Source organism: Lissotriton helveticus, chromosome 10 (assembly GCF_964261635.1).
Source record: "Lissotriton helveticus chromosome 10, aLisHel1.1, whole genome shotgun sequence".
NCBI lineage: Eukaryota > Metazoa > Chordata > Amphibia > Caudata > Salamandridae > Lissotriton > Lissotriton helveticus.
The window spans coordinates 796346088-796369525 of NC_136071.1; the positions used below are offsets into that span (position 1 = coordinate 796346088).

At 51.5% G+C, this 23438-nt stretch overlaps 2 protein-coding genes across 3 annotated transcripts in view; one reads left to right on the forward strand and one right to left on the reverse strand.

The window, feature by feature from the left end:
- The first annotated feature begins 2924 nt into the window (after positions 1-2924).
- The window catches only part of MAP3K8 (mitogen-activated protein kinase kinase kinase 8), a 68508-nt gene continuing 47994 nt past the window's right edge, over positions 2925-23438 (forward strand). The window contains exon 1 of the mRNA XM_078663388.1: positions 2925-3375. The gene's annotated coding sequence lies outside the window, so the exon portion shown is untranslated. The remainder of the gene's footprint in view (positions 3376-23438) is intronic.
- Positions 4053-8844, reverse strand: LOC144785487 (uncharacterized). Of its 2 annotated transcripts, none has more exons than XM_078664360.1 (2): positions 8417-8844; positions 4053-4898 (listed from the first exon to the last, which is right to left on the reverse strand). In XM_078664360.1, exons 1-2 carry the CDS (start codon positions 8733-8735, stop codon positions 4276-4278), a joined length of 942 nt encoding a protein of 313 aa, XP_078520486.1. In that variant the 5' UTR covers positions 8736-8844; the 3' UTR covers positions 4053-4275. The 2 variants fall into 2 exon arrangements, 1 of the variants encoding a protein (XP_078520486.1); XR_013601922.1 differs by lacking the exon at positions 4053-4898 and adding an exon at positions 5623-5908.

Consider the following 23438-nt stretch of genomic DNA (forward strand, 5'->3'; position numbering starts at 1 on the left):
GGAAGACGTACCAGTAACATTACGTGTATTTGCAAAGCGCAAGTTCACCCAGAAGGGAATCTTGGTGCTGAATAACAGTTTATTGTTACCCAAAACAATGGCACTCATTTTATTGACCTCAGAAGGATGAAAGGCTGAGTGCACACCCGGATGTGAACCAGTAACCATGAGTTCAAACACAGGACCCTACAGCGGACGAATTAGTCCACTAAGCTACCAAACACAGCAAAAAAGTGAGAACCAATACACAACAACACCTTTCTCGACCCGGACCTGCAGAATTGACAGAAAGCTATCTGAGCAGAAACCCTGGGGCCTGAGGACCCACACTCTGAGGGTCCCCGTCAGCGCACAGTCTAATTCAATGCTCAGCGTCACACAATATTGAACCAGGTAAAGGCCACCAGGCATGTCAGCGCCAAAATAAGGAAGTCGTGGGTGTCTCGGGCGATACTTCCGCTCGCATAGGAAGAGAAGTGACTAGGCTGTATTTACAAGACAGGCGTACACTCGACACAGGTGTATGTGGGGCTGTATGCTACCCTAACAGGGAGTGCTGCAAGCCGGGGTTGTCGAGGCAGCGGCCACGGTTGAGGTTCTCTGTTCGAGCATTCAGTAATAACTGGAGCTTAGGGTAGGGTACACTGACTGATCTCTATGGGGTCAATGCGCAGGAATAACAGGGGGCGCTGAATGCCACTATACACAGGCTGCGCTAAGTGCGCGTTCCTGCATTGGAAATGGAAGTGCATTGTTGTGTCTGAACCCTAGACTGAAATATGTCAACGTATGCTGTGAAACGGCGTTGAGGCGCTTTGTTTGCCTGAGCTATGTGGGAGTTTCGATATTAAAACAACAAGGGTCTCCGGCAATCGGAAATGGGGTACACAGGCGAAGCTGTGTGTAGGTCCCACACTACATGATATGTCACAGTCTGGGTACAGCTACAATTCTGGAACAAGTGAGAGGTCTTCTAAATTAAACCCCATCGCACGCCACGGTAGTATCCCAACACGGCCCTTTTCTCTGCCAGTACAGAACACAGGCAGTGATAGGCTGAGCAGAGCGCCCCACAGAGCGGACAGTTGCACCAACCTCCAGCTGCTCGTTCGCACCCTGCGGCTCCTCGTGTGACATCACAATGGGCATTCGCCCCCACGTGGGGAACTCCAAACTCCTACATTCATCACGGGTGACCAATCGGATTGACCGTCGTCACGGGGCCGCTCGCCTATTGGCGCCGGAGTGCCCCCCTGCCAGAGCCAAGTCCTGTCTGAATGGAAAAGTGTTAGGGGTGGGAAGGGGAGAGTGTCTGTGACAGGTTCATATGTAAAGCAGCTTTATCCGGGGGCAGGAGGGGCCCCCTCCTGCGTGGGGGGCAGGAGGGGTCGGGCGGGCAGGAGAGGAGGGATCAGGCGAGAGAGTGAGAGAAAGGGAGGCTGGATAAAGAACTGGCGCTAGGAGAGGGAAGAGACGACAAGAGAGAAACAATGTGACAGCAATCAGGAGAGAGAGAGAGACGGGTACCCTGGGGGGGGGCCTTTAGATGCTTTCCACAGGGACACCCAAATCCATAAACCCGCCTGCGGACCGAAGAGCAGAGAGTAGCCGGAGGCATCTGAAAAATGCACGGCGAAGAGAGGGACGGTTCGTAGAGGCACGTCTGCGCTGCGAGGGGGCCTGGCCACGAGAGCACACAGCAAAGAATGGTGCACGCGCGCCCGGCATCTGTCTTCAATTACCGCGGGCACTGACAGCTGGTAATTGAAGAAATATGCCCTTCTGCTGCGCGTGTCCGCACGGAAAATGCACTAGGCGGAGCTACTCTAACGCCTAAGGCCTATTGCGTGCTCTCTTGCAAAAACACACGCATGCGAGGCCCAATTGCCATGCAGCTGCCAAAAAGAATAACGAGAAATCACGAGCAGCCAGGAATTTTTAGGTAGCTTTTCAGAGACGCTAGCTACAGGACTCTTGGGCTCCGCCCACACTGCTACGCAGTATGACGTAGGCCCGAGCCCTAATAATGATAACTATACAAGCAAGAGAACACTAAAATAACAAAGGAATGCTATAATGTACCACAAAGTTATGGATTTGCATTTCGCTAATTTACAAACATGCAGATTATGCAAATATTTCACATTCCGAGGTCAAAGAACTGGAGGGAGAGAGTTCCAAATTCTAACTGTATTTTGCATCTTTAGTACCATAGTGGGATGTGGGTTTATAGGGGAATAGGATGGGAAGTTATTTAATTGCCCCAAATTGTAAAGCGCTCTGATATCCTTCAGGATCAAGTTCGCGCTATATAAAACGTTATAAATAAATAAATAACTGCACTCCAAGTGCAGGACTGTGCCATTGTAAATTCCATTTTGGAAGTTGAAGGGTCTAATGTTGGTATTTCTGGGCTGCACAGGGATCTGAAACCACCAGACGTTTTCCGTTTCGCTGCATGGTAAGGGGCTGGTGGTGAGGAGAACTGGTGGGTTATGCATGCCATTCGTAGAGAGCCCATCTTCTATGGTAGCCATTTATATCAATCATTATCAGTCTGCAGACAAGTCTGAACATGCCACTTGTACAGTAATTACATGTTAGCATCTCGGGAAAAGCACAAGCAAGTTAAATTTCTTTCCGTGTCATCTTTTGGCTCGTGGAAAAGCGAGCGCGCCAGCTCGGAAGTGCCTATGTGTCAACTTCTCTGATGCGGATATGGAAAAATTTCCTTGGGTTTATTAATTCGGGGAAGAGGTTTGACCCCGAGCAGAAAATGAGTTTGCGAAATGCATTGACGTCTGTGAGCTGGCTCGGCCGTCCTGTGGTGGGCGTGCCCTTTACTGGCAGACAGGGGACATCCCGGCGGAGGCTGAGCTACTGCACTGCTGACTAGACGAGAGAGGAAAGTGATTGGGGAGGAGCGTGAAGCCCTGGAAGCTCTAAGCAGGATCTGTGAAGCGTTCACAGAAAGGTTTGCGAGGAGACCCCGCACCCCAGAAGCTGCCTGCAGACAGCAGGGCAGATCGGAGCTGTTCGGAGGAAGGGCAGAGCCGATTCTGGCTGGTACCCCGCTGACGTCACGGCAGGGCAGCTGTGGGAGCCAGCAGCCGGTGCTGTCTACTTTTGCCGGCGCTAGGAGGGCTTTTCCGAGAGATGTGACCCGTCTCCAGGAGGAGCTGCGAGTCACAGACCATATTGCATCCTGCAGGGTGCACTCTGAGGAGCCCCCGGTACGAGTTGCAGGAGGTTCCCTGGGGCTCCCCGGCAGACGATTCTTATAGCTTCAACCAGCTGGAGGAGGCGGGGAGGCGCTCGCCCTGCATCGAACCCGGCTCTCTCCGCCTTGGGATGTAGCCGATCCGCACTGTACAGGTAGGCTGTCCAGCGCCCCCTACTTTATTTCATATCACTGGGAGAAAAAAAGGCTGGAGTGCGTTTTTTTATTGTTTTTTTCCCCTTTCTTAGCACATCTTGGGTCTGATTTGAAAGGAACGGGTGGGAGCAGCAAGGGTGTGGCCATTAAACAGAAAACTTATTTTTTCCCAAGAATCTGTAGCGCAGTAGACGTACCAGTGGAGCAGCGTGTTGTGTCTGCAAGGGGATTTCCAGATGTAGACTAGTCCAGCCCTCTCTTATAAGTGACACCCCCGAGTGCAAGTCATCACACTCTAGTTTGAGATGAAAACCGCTGGACTCGAAGCGCCCATCTCGATTCCTGCCACAATATATAATCGTTTTGTGCGGTTGCAATTCGTATTTTATTCATTTTGTTTAGCGGGCCGCCTTTCATTCATATGACCTCGTGTTTCACTCGTGCATTTTTGTTTCCATTTCCCCTTTTGCTCGGTTGCAGTGCAGGCTTCTCATTTGCAGTGGTTTGCTAAAGCAGCCCTAACCGCGGTTTGGGGCACACCAGTAGGTGAGGGGGGGGGGAAGCAAAGACACTGACACCAGAAGTGTGTGAAAAAGGCCGCTTTTATTGGAATCAGGTGCACGTATAACACATCCCCCTTGGCCTGTGCCGCACAAAACTACTGCTCACTAATTAACAACTGCCTAACAGCCCCCCACCCCCACCCCTAAATGTAAGCCCGAACATTGCAACAGTAATACAACAACATACGCTCATCAACCTGCCCCTCTACTAGATGCCCCTAATGACCTCCATGACCCCAAACCCCCGCTACCATGCAGTCCCAGGCCTCCAGCCAACCACCCTATTTCCTTAGGACAGCGCCACTCGAAAGTCGCTTACGACTTTCGACCCCCCCCTTAGGACTCCTGTCTCCTGGGATACCTGACCACCCCCAGGGCCCCATCTAAAGCCTCCTTTAACTGCACTATATACAGCTCCATGCCGTACCTGGACAGGTGGACCCCATCCTCCAAGAAGAAATAGTTTGCACCATAGCGCAACTCCGGGTGCTCCATCCTCCCCACCCCCTCCCTGGCGCAGAAAGCGCGCATCTCACGATTGATCTTCCTACGAGCCCTGTCTATGGCCCCTGGGCGCTCAGCTCCCCTCCACACCCGCCTGGGAATAAACTCCGACCATATGACATGGCAGCCCGCCCATTGCCTCCTGATTTCCTGCAGGTCCTGTCTCATCTGCTTGAGTAGCGCCAAACCCTTGCACTGCACCAAGTCGTTCTCGCCCAGGTGAATTACCACCACATCCGGGCACACCCCCCCTTTCACCAACGTGTTTAACAACGGCACTAACTCATGCCAACGCCTACCCCCTTTCCCCCTCCAATGACATCTATACAACCCCGGATCCAATCCCAAATTGAGAGCCTGATGCCTGTCCCACTCCGCTCGTTCAGCCCGCTTGACGAACGAATGTCCCACAATAAACAAATTCAGGACAGCCACATCCGGCCCCGCCACAGCACCTGCAAAGACACATATATGAGAATCGGGAATCATTGCGACACCGCACCATCCGCCTCCCTCAACCTCACATACGTCCTGTAAGCGTCCGATTTCCACCGACCCAGCCTCTGTATCTCTTCCTTACCCCAACCCCTCCGTGCCGCCTCCGTCGCCGCCCCAATCCGAAAAGAATGCGTCCCGAACGCCAGGGGATCCTCCCCCAAGACCCGCAGTGCCCGCCGCAAGACCCACAATGCTTGAGACGCCGTCACTCCACCCCCCCCACCCCGCCCAAAAACCTCCCCCTCCGACACACCACTTTCAGCCATCAACCTCCTGCCCCAAACCGCCGGGCACACCCCCTCCTTGTCGCCCGGCCCCAGCACCACCCAGGTACCAACCCCCCGCTGGTCCGTCTTCGAGCGCCTCAGACACACTGCCACTTCCTGGGCCCGCACCTCCACCTCTCCCCACAACACCCCCCGCCGCCCCCTCGCGCCCAGCAGCTCCGACACTCGAAACGCCCCAAAGAAAAGCCATGACATCAATGTAGAGAAACGCACCGTCTCGCCCAAATCCCTGCACACCTCTGGTAGCGCGCCAATCACTCCTGCCAGCAAAACCGCCGTAATGGGACGGCGCAGCCGCACCGTCGCCCCACTCTCCCTCGCCCACCCCTCCAGCAGCCTGGTTCCCAACTCCCCCGCCGATGGAGGGTAACCCCACCACATCTTCCCCATGAAAGCCACCGCCGACAACTTTCCCGCAATTGACACCCGCGACAAGCCCCTGTCCATAAGCGCCAGCATGAATCTTACCACCTGTTCCTCGCGCTGCCACCTGTCCCCACGCCGCACCGCACCTGACTGCAGGAATTCCTCCCACGCTAGCTCGTAAGCCTTCCACGTCGACACAGCCACCGACGTCTTCACCAACTGAAAGACCCGGCCTCGCCTACCGACCACAGTTCTTCCGGCACCGGCGTCCTGACTTCCTCCGCCGCCGTGGCTAGCCCATGGAACCTCTCCCACTGTGAACGAGACAAGGCATCAGCAATGTCATTGTCCACACCGGGAACGTGGCGCGCCTGAAACAGTATGTCATTTTCCAAGCACCGCAAGACAAACACCCGCATCAGTTTCAGTACCTGTGGATCCCGAGCCGACTGCCTGTTCACCACCTGCACGACGGCCATGTTGTCCACTCGAAAAAGCACCCTCTTGTGTGCCAACGCCCCTGCCCACACCGTGACTGCCACCACCAAGGGGAACAACTCCAGGAACGCAATGCTCCTCCCCCCCGCCTGCCAGTGGTCCGGCCACTGCTCCGCACACCATTTTCCCTCCCAGTACAGGCCGAAACCACCGCCGCCCGCCGCATCCGAGTACATGGTGACCTCCCACTCCCAGTCCTCCGCCGGCGCCATCGGCACCCCATTGAAACGCTCCAAGAAAGCCCGCCACATGCGCAGGTCCTCCTTCATCCCTGCCGAGAGGCGCACATGGTGATGTGGCAATGGCAAACCCGACAACGCCAGCACCAGACGCCGGCAAAACGTCCGTCCGGCCCGCACCACGCGGCACGCAAAATTCAAATGTCCCAACAACACCTGTACGTCCCGCACCGTCACCTTCCGCCTCGCCAACATGTCATCCACCAGACCCAACATCGCCACCCGTTTGTCTTCTGGCAGGCGTGCTTCCATGGCGACCGAGTCGAGCTCGATACCGAGAAAGGACAACACCGTACTGGGACCGCACGTCTTCTCTGGCGCCAGGGGAACCCCAAAGTCCCCCATCAACCCGGCCAAACCATCCAGCAGCCGCTGACAATCCGCCGCACCGGGCCGCCCCACCAGGAAGAAATCATCCAGATAGTGCGTCACTGACTCCGAGCCTGTGCGCCTGGAAAAAACCCACTGAATGAAGGAGCTGAACCGCTCAAACAGTGCGCATGAAATGGAACACCCCATCGGCAGCGCCTTATCCACAAAGTAGTGACCTTGAAACTGGATCCCTAGCAACTGGTAATCCGCCGGGTGTACCGGAAGGAGTCGGAAAGCCGACTTGATGTCGCATTTTGCCAACAGCGCACCCTGCCCCGCCGCCGCAACCAGACGTCGCGCCACGTCCACCGACGAATACGTCACAGACGCCAAATCCGCCGAAATGTACGCATTGACCGACTCCCCCTCCGGCCAGGACAAGTGCTGTATCAGTCGGAACTGCCCTTCCTCCTTCTTAGGCACCACCCCGATGGGGGAAACGATCAAACCTGGCAGCGGCGGCGCCGTGAAGGGGCCCGCCATCCGCCCTTCCCTGACCTCCTTGAACAGTTTCTCTCTTACTATGCCCTTGTGCGCGTTCACTGATTTCAGATTTTCCGCCCAGCGAGCAATCCGGGGACCTTCGTACCCCAACCGAAAACCCTCCCGAAAACCCCGGCGCAGCACTGCAGCATCCTCCGCCCGCGGATACGCCGCCAACCAGGGCTCCATCCGCTCGATCCTAACCGGCGTACGAGCCTTTTCCCAGAGCCCCTGCTCCCCCCCCTCTACCCCCACCCCTCCCCCCGCCTGAACCCCCTCTGGCAAATCCACCACCCTGCGGAGGCAGCTGGCCTGGGGGGCCCCCGGTGCCCCAACACCGCAGCGCCGGATGGTTCCGTCCGCACGAAGAGCACTCATGCCGGAAACGGCCCGCCGCCCGCCCGCAGGCACCCCTATTGAAATCCCAGCAGGCCCCGACCGCGGTCTGGCTGCCGGAGGCGCCCTGACCCACCCCCCCACGGGTGGGGCGCGCCGCAAAGGGGGGGGACGCCAGCGGCAAACCGCTGGCCGTGTAGATGGTGCGGCCAAACTTGGCCCCTCCCATCGTCTGCTGGTATAAATCAGAATCCAGTTCCCCCCACTGGGCCTCGGGGTCCCCCGCCATGCGTGCCCGAAACTCCTCGTCGTAGTGCGACCAAGCATACCCGCCGTATGTCACCTGCGCCCTCCGGACCACATCCATGTATTTAAAGAGCGCGACGCACCTGTCCGGGAATTTCTCGCAATACACGCTCGCGTAAATGAGGAACGCCGCAGACCAATTGTCCAGCGTCAGGGGCACCTTTGGGCGCCTAGCCAACTCCTGCTCCTCCTCTTTTGACCCTTCCTTCGATGTCAACTCCCTATGCAGCAGCTTCAAAATATCGATGTACTCCCCTTTCCAAATCTTCTCCTTCGTAGCCGCGGAAAGGTGTGCCCCCAGCGGCTTGGTCAACCCCATGTACGGCAGCTTCCGCACCGGGATCGCACAACTCTCCTTACTTCCCCCCGCCGCCTCCTTTCCGCCCGACGCCTTGTCGCCCGCCGCCTCAACCCCGCTTCCTTCGCCCGGCGCAGCCCCGCCCGACCCCGCGCCTTCGGTACCGACTCCCGCGTCCTGTACATACCGTCCCCGCACCAGCCGCCACCCATCCTCCCCATCGCCCCCAGACCCCACGGACACCTGCACACAACGCCTCTTAGCGCTCCCCGCGCCGTCACCTGTCTTACCTGGCGTCAAGGTCGGCGTCCTTGCTGGATCCCGCCGCCTAACCAGTGGAGCCGAGGGGGCCGTCACTCTGGGAGCTTCCTGCCGTGCCGGCACCTGAAATACACTTCCAACACCATTACCAGCCCCCCCATCTTCCCGAATCTCTCCCTCCTCCTCAGACTCACCATCCGCCGGTATCACACCACCTTGGCCCCCCAACTGGAGTTCCACCCGGCTCAACCCCGCCCGCTCACGACACACCCGCATTAAATCCATCAAGTCCACACTCCCCCTCCTATGCACCACACTCGCAGGCAACTCAGAAATAGTCGTGTCCATCCTTACTCCCCCAACCCCGGCGGCCGTAGAGACCCATCGGGGAGGGGCCGGCGGAGACGCGTCTCGCCTCCATTCGCCAAGTCCCTGAGCCAGGTCCCTCGCTGGAGCTCGGCCGTCCGCACCAAACAGAGCCGGCCCATCCACTCGGTGGGTGGGAGCCGCATGCTGCTCCCCCGAGCGCCTTACCAACAGCTCCTGCCAAGGAAAAAAAGGTGGAGTCCAGCATGCCAGGGTAAAAACCACCCCCGTCGCCCCCCCACGCGCTGCCCCCTCCGCCAAACCCCCACCCCATCGCCGCACCCCTCCCCCATCCCGCCGAATGGCCTCCGCGCCGCGCCGGGACACTCCCTCCTCCTAGCTCCCAACCCCCTTCCCCTGCCCAACCCCCCGGCCCGCCCCACCCCCTGAAACCCCAACTCGGCCCCACCCCCCTTCCACGCCCCACTCCCCCTGCCTCCCCCCAGGCCACGCCACTGCCCCCCGCACCCCACCCAAAACTCGCCACCCGCCCGCCCGGGCCCCCAGCCCTGCTCCCGGCCCCCTCCTCAAACCCGCCCCTCCCGACCGCCCACCCCGACCCACCCCCCTCGCCGGTCGAGCCGCCGCCTCCCCTCACGCCCCCCATCGCCTCCGACTCACCCCTCCCTCTACCCCGGCCCCTCGCCCCCTCCCGGCCCCTCTCCCCCCCGGCCCCCCTGCCCCGGCGACGACCGCCCCCTCGCCCCCACCCCCCCCTCCTCCGCCGATGACCCACCCCAGTCCAGCTCCGTGTCTTCCCCCCCCCCCCACCCCCCACCCCCTCCTCCTCCACATCCGTCTCCTCAATGAGCAGCGGCGAAACCGCCCCCCCCAGCCCCACCCCCACCAGCTCCCCGCGCTCCCCACTGCCACTTGTGTCCTCCCCCCCCGCAGGCCCCGCCGCACTTACACCCCCCCGCCCCCCCCCTCCAGAGCTCCCGCCCTCCCCAGCCACAACTATCCGAGCCCCACCCCCCTCCCCCACACCCCCCAGGCCACCCGGCCGTGCCTCTAACACATCCCCCACCTCCTCGCGTCCTCCCCCCACCCCCCCCTCCCCTCCGGTCACAAAAACAAGCGGCCTCTTCCGCCCCGCCTGCCGGGCCTTCCGCGCCCCCCCCCTTCGACTTCGCAGTAGCCTTTGCCGGAGCCTTGTGCGCCGCCCGGCCGCCCCCATCCGCCCCCCCGCCCCCCCCCCCCGCTGAACAACCCGCGACCTCGGCGGGTCGCACGCCGCCACAGCTGCCGCGGCGCCGATGGCAGCGCGCCGCGGCGGCCTCACCTTCAAGTCGGGCCGCATCAAGTCCATGCGGCCCGCTTCTTCCAAGAGCCGCAGCGCCTCCACGACACGCGGGTCCGTCGCCGCCATCACCAGTCCGCACGCCCCCTACCGCTGACACAGGTCACCACTCCTCACACCGCCTGAGCGCCTCACACGCCCCCGCGTGACACAACGGCTCTGAAAACCGCGCACCGCCGCCACACAAAACCGCTGGGCCCCAACTCGCGACAAAATCTTACTGCGACCTGGCTGCTGTGTCACCGCACCACAAACGTGCGCGGTGACACAAAATGGCCGGCTATATAGCCCCCCGTCCAGGAGCAGCCCAAAAGGAGCCCAAACCGCCCAACCAGCCCAAAAGCGCCGCTACGGCGATCCCCGAGTGCCAAACTTCCCCCTCCCCCCCCTCCCCTGGTGCCCCAAACTTCCCGGGGGGGCGAGCCTCCCGTTGGTCGGCCACCCCCCCAAATCCCCATTCCTCGCAGGGGCCCTAGTGCAAGGAAAGGATTTGGCCCCCTGGCTGCTGTATGAAGTATAAAATACGGCAATCTCGGATTGGAGAGGTCCCTCTGCACCCGGCGCCACTGAACCTGCTGAACTAGTGGAAGTTACGTTCCTCCGCCTGACACGGCCTGACATTTCCTGCTGCTGCTGGAGGAGGCTGGACAACCAGTTACCATGGCAACGCCCTGACTCTATCCTGGTCTGACTGGGAGCCATGGTGGCTGCAACTCACTGGAGCTCGATCACAACGTTGACAGAATCCAGTCCTACGGGTTAAAACTTTAACAGACCAAGCCCTGCAAGAGAGACTAGAACATATTTTCGTTCAATGCAAATGAACAACTCTTCAGAAAAGGTATGTGGTTGGTGGGGGACCGGATTTGCAATATCTTAACTCTGACGCATGGACAATACCGACCGGAAAGAAAGCCGGGTTGGGGGGGGGGGGTGAATGGGTTTTCCTACCAAAAACGTTTCTATTCTGTATATGTTTTTATAGTTCTTCAAAGTCATCAGGTCAATTATTAAAAACACAGTATTCCCAAACTGCATTTTAATAATTTACCCCTATAGTTTTAAATGGGAACTCCTTGTCAGTCAATACAAATTTATTTGGTTTTTTACAACCATAAAGGTATACAATATCAGCATATCATTCAAATAAAAATAAGCATCTCCTTGCTTCGCAGACACTTGTTTGAGTTGAGAGCAGGAGAGAGCTGTGTGCAGTTGAGACACCCTATCTGCGCTGTACTCACTAATAACTCTGTCATGAAACCTGACAACAATTGTAAGGAGAGCAAAACTCCGTATATTGTCATCAATATAGTCTGAAGGTGGCACATTCTTTGCACAACTTGCAAGGGGACTCGTGCCCTAAATGACGCAACGAGCCAGTCATGCCTTTTCAATCACTAACACTAAATTGCCCCAATCGAGGTTTTGTCAACAAAGCACTTGCACGAAGGCATGATTGGCAATATAACCCACACTGACTCATTGTATTGTTATGAGCAGGCCATTTACATATTGACTTTGGCAGCGGTTGCGCAATGGAGAGATAAGGTCTGTTTGGTCGTGACCACATGCCTCAGTTCAGTGTTTCCTTTTATTGGGCATATGGCGCATGTGTTTGATTAACAAAACCGAGGCTCCCCACATCCCTTCCTGAACAATAAACAGCGCTGCCACTGCAATTATTACATCCTTTGTCAATCGGGCAAACAGAAGCAAAATAAACAATTCAAGTGTCCGAGATAGGTATTTTTGTGCCAGGGGTCACGCACATCGTCTGCATGAGGCAGTAAAGGGTGGTCTTTAGTGGTTTTAGGACCCCTTTCGCAGGTTGCGTTGGCCCATTTCCCATGCTGTTTCACTGGTCATCTCATTGACTTGGTCAGGGATTGATGTCCACGTTAGGAGCTGTCTACGCGTCTTCTATTACTTCCATGCTCACACTTTGATCATTCGCATTGGTAACAAACTAGTCTGGAGTTGACTGAAAGCGTGTTTGCCTTTGTCTCCAAATTCTTGATGACTGGCACAATACAGTTAAGGCTGATGAATGATGTCAGCTCCTATGACAGTTGTCGGTGCCTTTTTGCCGTCATCATAGCCATGGACTGAGGGTCAAAAGCTATACTAAACTTCTGGCTTGAACGACTGCCCTTGACCAGCTCTTAGTCCTTTTCTATACGGCTCATCGTCTTGACACCTTTGAGGCCTGTTGCTGACATAATTCTTCCGATTGCCTTCTGCCTGCATGACTTCTGTCTATTTGTCTTGTTTCAGTCTTAAGTTTGATGATTAGTAACCTTTTGAATGGTGATAAAATAGAGCTTTTTTTCCATGGAGTCATCCTTACATATGGGCCTCTGTTCCATAGTCACTGGCTCTGGCCCACTCCCTGCCCTGCTACTATGACCAGAAATGTTGGTGTTACTCTCAACTCAGGTCTTATCTTCTGCCCACATGTCAATAAGAGCGCTGGTGCACGTGGCTCCCTTTTGAAGGGCTTGAGTAAAATTGTTCCTTGCCTCCGAGTTCAAGGGAGAAATTTGGTGATCAAGGCATCTATGTCAATCTGTTTAGATTATAAAATGCTCTTCTTGGCTTACGTCAATACCTCTTGTATCATCTTTGAATTGTGCAAAATGCAGCTGCTACTTCTGTTATTTAATTTACCCCAGTGTGTTTCTGTTAAATCCCAGCGGACGTCTTTGAAGGTTATCAGTAAATTAAATGATATTGTTTTAAGACAGTTTGCATGGTACCAGACCCACCTACTGGCATTTGTTGTAGTATCTCAACTCAGGGCATCATCCATATATGCCCTCTCACATGCTTTGTACATCTTCTCATGTATTCTTGGTACATGAGAAGATGTGTATATATGGTATTTCTATAGCACAAACCTAGTCAAAAGGCAGTAAAGAGCTGTACGGGGTCAAAGGCAAGCAACAAGTCAACAAATGATAGAAGCACTACGTTCTGGCAGAAGAAGTGTGCTATTACTACAGTGTGTTGTGGTGGTCCTTAAAGAAGTACACCTTCAACTCTTTCCTAAATTGGAGTAGTGTTGGGTGGTCTTGATGGGTTCTAGAATGTTGTTCCGGATCCTCGCTGTCAATCTTCCAAGAGACCACAGCAGGTTAACTTTATATCTTGGTTTTCCCTGTTGTTCCCAGTACATCAGAGGTAGAACACTACGCATGTGAATGCAGAGTGCTCGGTGTGCCTGTGAGAGTGCCGGAGCCAGCATATTAAAGGCAGACCTATTGTCTTTGCTGATGATTGTTAAAGCAGGGAGAAAAATGTTATGACTTCACTGTGGTCGCACCCCCGCGCCACAGTGGAATGTCCCTGATGCTGAACGTTCTAATATGAGCGCCGCCGGTTCTCGAGTCAGTGAGGCTTCGCTGGCGGAGAGAACAGGCGCGCTGGTGCTGTGCTATTGAAATAAAGCTTCTTTGTACTTCTTGATGTCCCTGGTGAATATTACTATGATCACAACATAAATTGGCGACGAGGACGGTCTTCCGACAGCGGAGAGCACAGCGCACAGCGAGGGAATCAATAAAAAGGAAAAGCGAAGTGAATGAGAAGTTCGCGCATGCCAAGGAAGCGCTGTGGTGAAAATCTTCGACACATCATACTGTCTACAAGTAAGAAAGAGTGATTCTGCTTGTCGATGTGTCAGGAGGAAGCGCGCATTCCATTTTGGAGAGAAAGTGATCGGCGCAGAGGAGAGACGCTGAATGACAGCTGAGAAATACTGTGATAAGCACTGAGCGAATGAAAGAATCCATTCGGAGTGTTTCTGAAAGGCAGGAGCGGCGCTGAAGAGAAAAGCTGCGTGACAGCTGATGGGCAGAATGCCAGCTGACTAGAGGTTGATTACTGAGTCAGTCAGATGCTCGAGCGGCGCTGAGGGATATGCCGGATGACAGCTGAAGAGAAGACTGCCAGCTGGTTATTATCGATGAGTGAAAGGAAGTTGTACAGAGGCTCGAAGTGAGTGCGGCAACCCAGTCAGCCAAGGGGCGTTCCAGTGTGCAATTGTGTGTGGAAAAGTGCGCCACGAGGAGAACGTGGGGAGCAATTAATGCCTCTGTGAGAGACACTCTGCAAAATACAGTTTACTGCGAAGAGCATTTTCGTGTATGGAACTCAAAACGTTACACTACCAGTATTGGAGAAGGAACTGGTCACCTTCAGTCTGTGATCGTTTCCACGAGAGACTAAGCATAAAGTTGAATTTTCAAGGGAAGTGCAGGGGTTCTTAATGTTACACTGCCTTGGAATGAAACATGTGTTCACCACTTTGTACAACCCACAATCCAACGGGATTGTAGAGAGAGCCAATCGAATGATCAAGGGCGCCATAAGTCTGGCACTCAGTAATAATCTTGACATCGAAAAAACCCTTGACGAGTTGGTGTGGGCTTATCGCACGACAGAAAATACCACAACCGGTGCGGTTCCCTTTGTAGCCATGCGGGGCAGAAAACCCACCTCAAAACTGGTGCCTCCATGGATCCGAGAGTTGGTGGAAGGAAAGAATGGCTCTGAGTGTGATGTGAGAATTCCCGCACATGGTTCCAGGAAGGTTCAAGGTATGGGGAAAAACTCATCTAACATTTTGGTTGGTGATTGTGTCAAAGTCCGGTCTGGACGTTGGATCAGAGGTATGTGTAAGTTTCAAGGACCATTCAAGGTGAAAGAAGCGCATCCCTCCTATGTGGTATTGGAGAATGGAGATAAATGGAACTTGCGCAGAGTGGCAAAGTACAGCTCTAGAGACCACTCTTCTGAAACCTTTAATAGAAATGCCATCACCAAAGACACATGCTCAGGGTATATGCTAGCTCAGGATCGCCAATTGCTTGACGGTGCCCGCACGGGTACGGAGACGAGGGCACCAGGCCCCGGTGGGGATAATTTGGGCACTGATCAAAGGGCAACCAACTCAAATGATGCATTACAGAACCTTCATCGGACTCAAGCCCATCAGAGACCCTTACGGATCAGGAGACTTCCCCCACATTTGAATGATTTCCTTGTTGGCTGAAATGTTCCTTATTTCCCTGTCCCCTTCTCCCACTAATTCTGTACTTTCATTGTTTACCGTTCAATTCCCTACCTGCGTGTAGAGGAAAGGGGGGTATGTTATGACTTCACTGTGGTCGCACCCCCGCGCCACAGTGGAATGTCCCTGATGCTGAACGTTCTAATGTGAGCGCCGCCGGTTCTCGAGTCAGTGAGGCTTCGCTGGCGGAGAGAACAGGCGCTGGTGCTGTGCTATTGAAATAAAGCTTCTTTGTACTTCTTGATGTCCCTGGTGAATATTACTATGATCACAACAAAAAAATTTACAAAAAGTATTTGTGAATTAGTTTGTACCTGTACATTTACTCTAATACCAACACGGTGTATTTCTTAGTACCTTTAACTGCACTAATCAGCCAACATCATATTATGAGTATATATTTTACAGTTTTTCACTGTAAAGAATGATTCAACAGAACTTGATAACCTAATTAAAATAGGGTTTTTGTTCAGCTGGCTTTAGAACTTGTATAACAACTCAATGGGGGAGTTGCTAGTAGTCAGAAAGCATTGCAGAGATTATGGAATAGAAAAGCTAATTCAGGGAAACCCTACCACCGGATTGGCAGTAGTTTCAGGAAATTGTGGTACTCAAACGTTTGAGTGAAAGCTGATGAGGTTTTGCCGAGAATGTGACAAAGAGCCTATGTGTGCATATTTGGCAACCTGATAAATTTCACTGGTTGCTATTTTCTACCTTAGTGTGTCTGAATGTAGGCAACTTGAGAAGGCTTTGGATCTTTTGTTTTATCTACAGTTGATTACCACGGTAGCTCATTGGAATAATACACCTGCTGAAATCATTCTGAAAGGGGACACTATACTACTATTTTCTGATCTATGGTATGGAAGTAACTCTGTGAAGTTGTCAGAACCTGACTGAGAAGGGGTGCAGACGTTTGATACAAAGCACTATTTAATTGTAAGATGTGAAAATAACAATGGAGACATATTCCTGAAAATAGAAGTATGTGGGTGACTACTTTGGAATTATATTAAAGTGATTTGTACATGTAGCATATATTGGGATTACAAGCCGGTTCTGACTGGTTGATGAGTTCCATGAGCCTGTTGGAAGCCAGACGGAATTACCGGCCAGTTTATTTTCCGACTGGCATCATTGTAATGCGGCAGTCGGAAAGTAAACTGAGGAGCCGATTGCGAGGCGGACCAGAAGGCTCTCCATTGTTTGAAGCCGATATGCGCCGCATCGTAATCAGCCCCTATGAGTTGGATACTAAAAACTGATTCACAACAGAAGAATAATTGTGCCACTGGAGGGGCACTGTCTATCTGATGCAGTGTGTTGTGAATAACTGATGACATAACATTCTATACCAATCAATAGCCTACATTTTAAATTCAGTCGCAGGACATGATGCCCATCACTATTCCCGTGCCAGTTAAGAGTAGTCGGTGCTGTTTGTAATAAAATGCAATGTATGCCAACTTGTGAGGTGTCGTGGTAAAGTGCAATATATGCCAGCTTGTCAGGAGTGCTGGTAAAGTGGAATATATGCCAGCTTGTCAGGAGTGCTGGTAAAATGCAATATATGTGTTGTGGGGAACAACACGAGGCAGGAGGCAACAAGTAGAAAATGCTTGAATCCTTTAATATGATGGACAGCACACGCCCTCTCCTGCAGTCCATCCCAGCTCTTGCCAACTGACCAGAGCTCGAACGCACCACTGGAACGGTGAAGATAAGGTCCTAATATAGAGCAGAGAGACAAGGAGGAACCAGACGGGGAGGAGGATGGGGAAAGCAGTAGCACAGCTTCAGCTGAGTTATACACATCAGGGAACACAGCTTTGCTTGAATCATAGGAAAGTGAACATTCATTGAATTTGTACAACTTTGCAGGCCTGGCCATTGAGTGGTTGTTGTGATGACTGTATGCAGTGAGAGGTGGGTCCTCCCTGTAGACGACCTCAGAGAATCCTCAAGTAAGGAAGCACGAATGGCAGCCAGATCCATTTCTCTACTCCTTCCTGCTTGCCCTCCCTCTGCTCACCCGACACACACGGCACAAACGATGGTGTATATGGATGTACCTAATATGCAACGCTCCAATGTTATTTGCATTCAGAGAAAACTGAATAAACAAATTTACAAATAAAAAGGTCCTGTATAGAGGGTACTACATCAGAACCCAACCTGGACAAAGCACTCTTTCCCCCCCTAACAAAACCTAGGGGAAAGTGGAAAACTGAATAAAAAGACAATATAAACTGAAACAAAAAGAAAACGAAAGATGAGAAAATATAAGTGCTAATCCATTGTGCTATGCACGTGTGGGTTTGGATCCCATCCTCGTTGCCAAAACGTGTTGTGGGTAACAACACGTGGCAGGAGACAAGTAGAAAATTTGTGAATCCTTTAATATAATGGACTGCACACACCTACTTCTGCAGTCCCTTCCAGCTATCGCTAACTGATCAGAGCTCGAGCGCACCCCTGAAATGGTGGAGATACATTTCTATATAGAGGGTTCTGCATCAGAACCCAACCAGAACATAACAATCTGCTAGCTTGTCAAGGGTGCTGGTAAAGTGTGCCAGACTACTTGGAGGAAAAACATCAGGAAGGATTCCGGTAAGACATAAGTGTAGAATTAAGTTATAAGGGTAAAAGTTCAAGATTATGGCAAATGTGATAGCATAAGGTAAGGATTTATATTAGGAGAAAATGGATAACAGTGTGTGTTGAGGGGGGGTAGGTCACCATACGCAAATAAGAAAAAAAGAGACAAAAATAAATTTGAAGGATAAATAGAAAAAGTCGAAACATAATGGAAATAGATGGTGGGTACAGGGGCATCGAATTTCCCAAAACAAAAAAGCCAAAGAATTTTGGAAAAATACAGTAAAAAATTGTAATCTGAGATTAATCATTCCACGATTAATCACCGTAATTAATCTCAAAGTGATAATCCACCAGAAAAAAATCTCATGGAGCAATTTGAATTGTCCGTTGATTTACAGCTACTCCTATGATGTCAGTATAAAACATTGTCCCAGTAAGAAAACTACATATTATATGGCAGTTTGTTTATTGCCTTAAAATGCAAAACACCAAAGTCATGCAACAAACCTCACACGTAATGCATTAATGCATTTGCATTGCCTAGATGCACACAGCACTACTGCAGTGACCAAATCCTCATTGCACGGCTGTATTCAGTGTCAGTAACTCCACATTGTGCTGATATAGACAGCATCAATGCTGTGCTAGAAAAACCCTGTTATGTAATGCCACATTTTTAGGGTATATGCCATTGCTAACATCCTACCCACTCCATCTCCCATCTTCCCACCGATCTCCCCTCGCCCATGTGCTCACATTGAGAGTGTCGCAACAGTTCTCGAGGACTTCTGAGCTGGAATTGCATTCACCTGGAACTACAAGACTTGACTGACCACAGTGCAATCTGCTTTGAACACTGCTGCAGAGATAGACGAAAGCCTACCCTACCTCTTCCTCTGCTGTATTTCTGTTTTTGCTCCTGGGTGATGGTACACTGGGCCTACTGCCCCAGCCTAACATGGTGTTTTTGAAGTGTGTTACTTCAGGTGGTACAAAAAGCAGGCAGCTCAAACCAAGCTGGATACTAGCACAGGGCTAGAATGATAGCTTTGCGGGTTTTCAAACCTTGGATCATAGCAGTACATCCTACCTTAAAATTTGCCATTTAGCCGCAGCCCACTAGGGCAGTGCTGGGTTGGTCTGGCCATCCCACACCTTACTATTTGCACTTGTCTACCTTGCATTATGTTGAGGTCCTTTATCGTTTATGGCCCCTCTTCCCCATCTTATTCTATTGTCCCACATCTGCAACTTCCAACTCGCCTCATCTGTGTTATGTTCGATTCACTGACTTTACTTCAATTCCGTCACTTTCAATCATTCATGTAATTTTCATTTAATTTAAATGAATTAGGTTAAGTGGTTGAGTTGAAGCCAACATACCCTGATGGCGTTAATTTCTATTTTTTATATTTGTCTCCGCCCCACTGACGTGCCTCTTTTCCCTGACACGAGCCGCTGCTGGTGACACCTACTCTTGATCCCTACCATAATAGTTTCAACGCAGCTTCCCTCACTCACTTAGAGTAGGGTGGGGTCCGTGAGTGACCTCTGCGTCATAGGTCGGGCTGGGACAGCACGTAGGCACCGGCAACTAGATCCCGTGCGCAACTAGAACATGTGATTGTATGTACTTGTGCGTGGGACTGTCCTAGGGCATGGTGGCAAACCAGGACCGTTCATTCGTTAATAACTTTTGGTTGAATCATGATGAGGAATCGTCAGAGGAAAACCAGACTATCACGGTCTCTAATCCTTATGTCACTTTAATATTGTAACGTGCAAAGGTTACTGCATGTATAAAAGGAACTTTTCATCAATTTGATGGTATAATTGGGTACAGAATAATGCACACTGTCATACATAACTATTCTGTAAACAGTAAGAGAGTCACTATATTGATGGTGAGGTTGAAAGTTAGGCAAGCCAAAACGCGGTGACAACAGTGTTATGATACTGACTGACAGCCTATAAGGCATTATAAAACACTGCTTTTTACAGGTAAGACTAATTTTATTTCTTCTTAATTACATAATAATTTCTCTCACAACTTGTTTCAAGATTTTTTAAGGTGTCCCACTCTGCCACTTCAACGGATTCAATATTGCGGTCTCTCAATTGCTGTGCGGTAATCCGGCAAACTAAATTGCCAAATTTTATGATATAATTTGAGGAATGAGAAAATGCCCTGCTAACCCATCATCAACTGATCTCTTTGACCATGATGTCCTTTGTGTGGCCATAGGATTAGAAGATTTCCCACTGATGATGGGCAATTGTGCTCGCACTCAAGTCGGGGTCTCCTGGTGAGCCTTCTCCAGTCTCTTTACTTTAGGATCAGAAATCAGCTATCAGGCCTCCTCTTCAGCTGTTGATCAGTAATCCTTATTCTCAGCATCAGTCCCTGAGGCGTTCAAAAAGGTGTCATCTTTCCCTTTCCTGAAAAAATCTAAGCTGGCCCAGACGGATTTTAATAATAATCCATTCCATTGAACCTGCTGTGTCTAAAATTATGGAGAAACATCTGGCAAAATAGTTGAGTCAATATCCTGTGTCCTGCGGTAAGGAAGATGTAGGGCAGGCAGGTTTCCGGATAGAATTTAGCACTGAGGCAATCCAGGTCTCAATTCTTGGTTCACCTGCGCTATGGATAGGAAATGGGTCACATGACATGTTTGTTGCTGTTAGACCTCTAAACAGCATTTGACACACTCAGTTGTTCCATGCCGAAACTGGTCAGAGGTTGTTTGTGTTCCGGCTTGGAGGGAACCAGGCCTGGCAGTTTGGGCTGGACTGCGACTGCTCCTATTCAGTGACCAAGACTGATTTGCATATGGCTTTCTCCTGTTTGAGGTGGATGGTGGACAAAAAAATGTTGGACTGAATTGCCGCGCAGAGTAATAACTAATGTCTGAGATTATTTCAAGCAGTCCAACCTTCACTTTTTTTTGTTTTACTCAGAATGGAAGTCAGAGCCTTTCCAGTGCTCAACCCCGAGTTTGGGGAAAAAAACTCTGCCTAGTCCCTGGAGGATCATGCATTTAAACAACTGCTCTTATTGAACGAACCTCAGTCAGTCGCCATGTTAGTGTTGCATGTCTGTTTTCCCCTTCTTTTTTCTTCTTTGTAGAGCCTAGCGTCAATATAGTAAGGTGCATTTGTGCTTAATAAATATTAATAATATATATACTTTCAGCGGGCACAGATGACATCATCAATCTTCTGACGTCATGTAATATTGCATGTTCTCTTTTACGCCTCTGTCTTCCACATGCTTGCATTTTCTCCCCGTTTTTTATAATATCGCGATACCCTGCATTCTATAGCTGCCAATCAAATTACTCTGGGATCTCCATGTCCATTTCTCTTTCCTGCCTCCACCTGTCACATCATCTTTACCTCCTTCGTAGGTGTTTGTTACATTGCGTAATATCCCTTCCCCATTTAAAAAAAACCCAGATCGGTCTGTTTCAGTGCAGTATATTTTGTATTTTTTAAACCGGGCGAATGGAAAGTGTTGTGTACAAATACATGCTGCCATGCGCTAATAGAACGTGGGTGGTTTGATGTGAGAACCCTCGTGCCAATCCCTCGTGCCTTGATTGGCTGAAACACTAGCACAAGTCACAATGGAGCTGCGGCATCACGGGAACGCTGCGATGTTACTAATGTAAAGTGCAAAGGTCATCATCGCGCACATGCCGTGGGACACATTGCAAAAACATCTCTGCGTTACAAAGCACACAGTAAGTTTGCAAACTACCTTTGCTGAGCACCAACTAGTCAAGTTACAGCTCCTTTATGCGATATAATACATAATTGCATTCATTATAAAATTGCAGTCGAGTTTTTTTGACATGACATTTAATTTGTTTTGTTTGTTTAGGCGTAAATTGACATCTTTCGTGTCATTGCTTTTCAGACATAGGCACTCACTTACCCTGCTGTTTAACCCCACGTTTAGACCCTGTCTCTGCTGCTGCGCTGTGGCAAGCGCAAATCCCACATTAGCAGTTCGTGATGCAGTGGGCCTTAATCAAAGCACGGAGGTTGGGCCCACTTTCCCATGGCTTTGTTGTAAAGAGCAGTTCCCAAAGAAGTTATGAGGCCCCCTCAAATCCCTGGGCCCCGGTTCCACTGCACCTGCTGCACCATCGATTGGTAGGCGCCTGGTCAGAGCGAGAGTTTTGTGTTACATGTCAGCTTCATGAGGGCGTGCCGCGCCATTTAACCATAATGGGACCTATTTTTAAGAGAAATACTGCCATGAGAGGAAAGCCCTACGTTTATAATTGTGACACCTAGCAGTGGCTCCTCCGCTATGGCGGAGGAGCGTTGCCCCCCTCCCCCACAAAAACGTGAAAAACAGGGCCGGACTGGGAACCACAACCGGCCCCGGCAAAGTGTTCAGCTGGCTCCGCCTCCCCACTTTGGGGGGGGGGGGGGCTAGGAGGTGCCGCGGAGCTCTTTGCAAGGGCCGGTTTTCGGCCGATTTTGGTGCAGGGCCGATATGCTGCAAAAACGGCCTTGTAACAACCGGCCCCCTCCCGTGCGGCTCACCAGGGGATTGCCCGGTGCCCGCTATGGCCAGTCCGGGCCTGGTGAAAAATAAAATGATAATAAAACAGATTTAAAGCCCATTTTATTATTGTTTAATTTTTATTGTGCTGAATCTTGGGGGTTGGGTCAGGGGCGTGACTGTACTAGAGAGGAAGTGATGGGCACTGTTATAAGTGCGCATGACTGTTTGGCTGGTTGTCTCAGGGCAGCCAAACCCTCATGCGCAGTGAAGCTCTCTCCAACCCGAGCTGCTTTACAAGGTTGGAGAGAGTAGGCACAGGCTCCCCGTCTGTCTGGAAGCGTAAATTCACTGCTCTCAGGCCAATCCTGAAGCTGCTCTCATGCATGCTCTCATGCATGAGAACAGCTTCAGGATTGTCCGCAGGGCAGTCTGGGAGCCTGTACCTGCCTGCAGCGGAGAGGAGAGGAGCAGAAGAGCATGATGCTGGAGGGCGGCATGTAAGTTATTTTCTATTTTTTGTATTTGTCTCCACCCCCCGACACACCTTTTTTACTTAACATGAGCCGCTGCTGGTGACACCTACTCATGATCACTACCATAATAGTTTCCACGCAGCCTCCTTCCCTCCCTTAGAGTAGGGTGGGGTCCTTGAGCGACCTCTGCGTCCTAGGGTGGACTGGGACAGCAAATCAAGGGCCTGCATTTTGATAATTGGGGGAGTTATGAACTTGTAAAGACGCTGTATATGTGTTTGTCAAGGTACAAGAAACTGCATTCATTTGTGCTTGCTGCAAGCAAAGTTTATGGCAATATTAGGGAAATCATTAGTAAAAACTGTTTCGCGATACCATAAAAACGACCAACAAACAGCCCAAAAACCCCCCAAAAAAACGCCCACACACTGACCTGTCAGATCAGTCCTTCTGGAACTGCCGGATTGCTCTTAAGGTCAGTTCAACACTGCCTGCCTCTTCTTCCAGCCTGAAGGGCCTGCAGCTGATTGCAGGCACAGTGAACTGGAGGAGTGGATTTAGAGGAAGAGGGAAATATGGGCCCCTGATGGCGGAGATCCTTAGCGAATCAAGGGCAGCTTCAAGGTTAGTAGTGCTTTCCTATGACTCCTCCCAGCCTCAAATATTTTAAGTTCTAAAGAAATGGGTTGCAGTAGGTCAGTCTCATATA

Bases quoted from the DNA above. Each gene is read 5' to 3' on its own strand.
- LOC144785487 (XM_078664360.1), bottom strand. From the start codon at position 8,735: ATGGACACGACTATTTCTGAGTTGCCTGCGAGTGTGGTGCATAGGAGG. The intron at 4,899-8,416 runs GTAAGACAGGTG...GTGTCTTTGCAG, and splicing joins GACGCCGACCTTGACGCCAG to GTGCTGTGGCGGGGCCGGAT.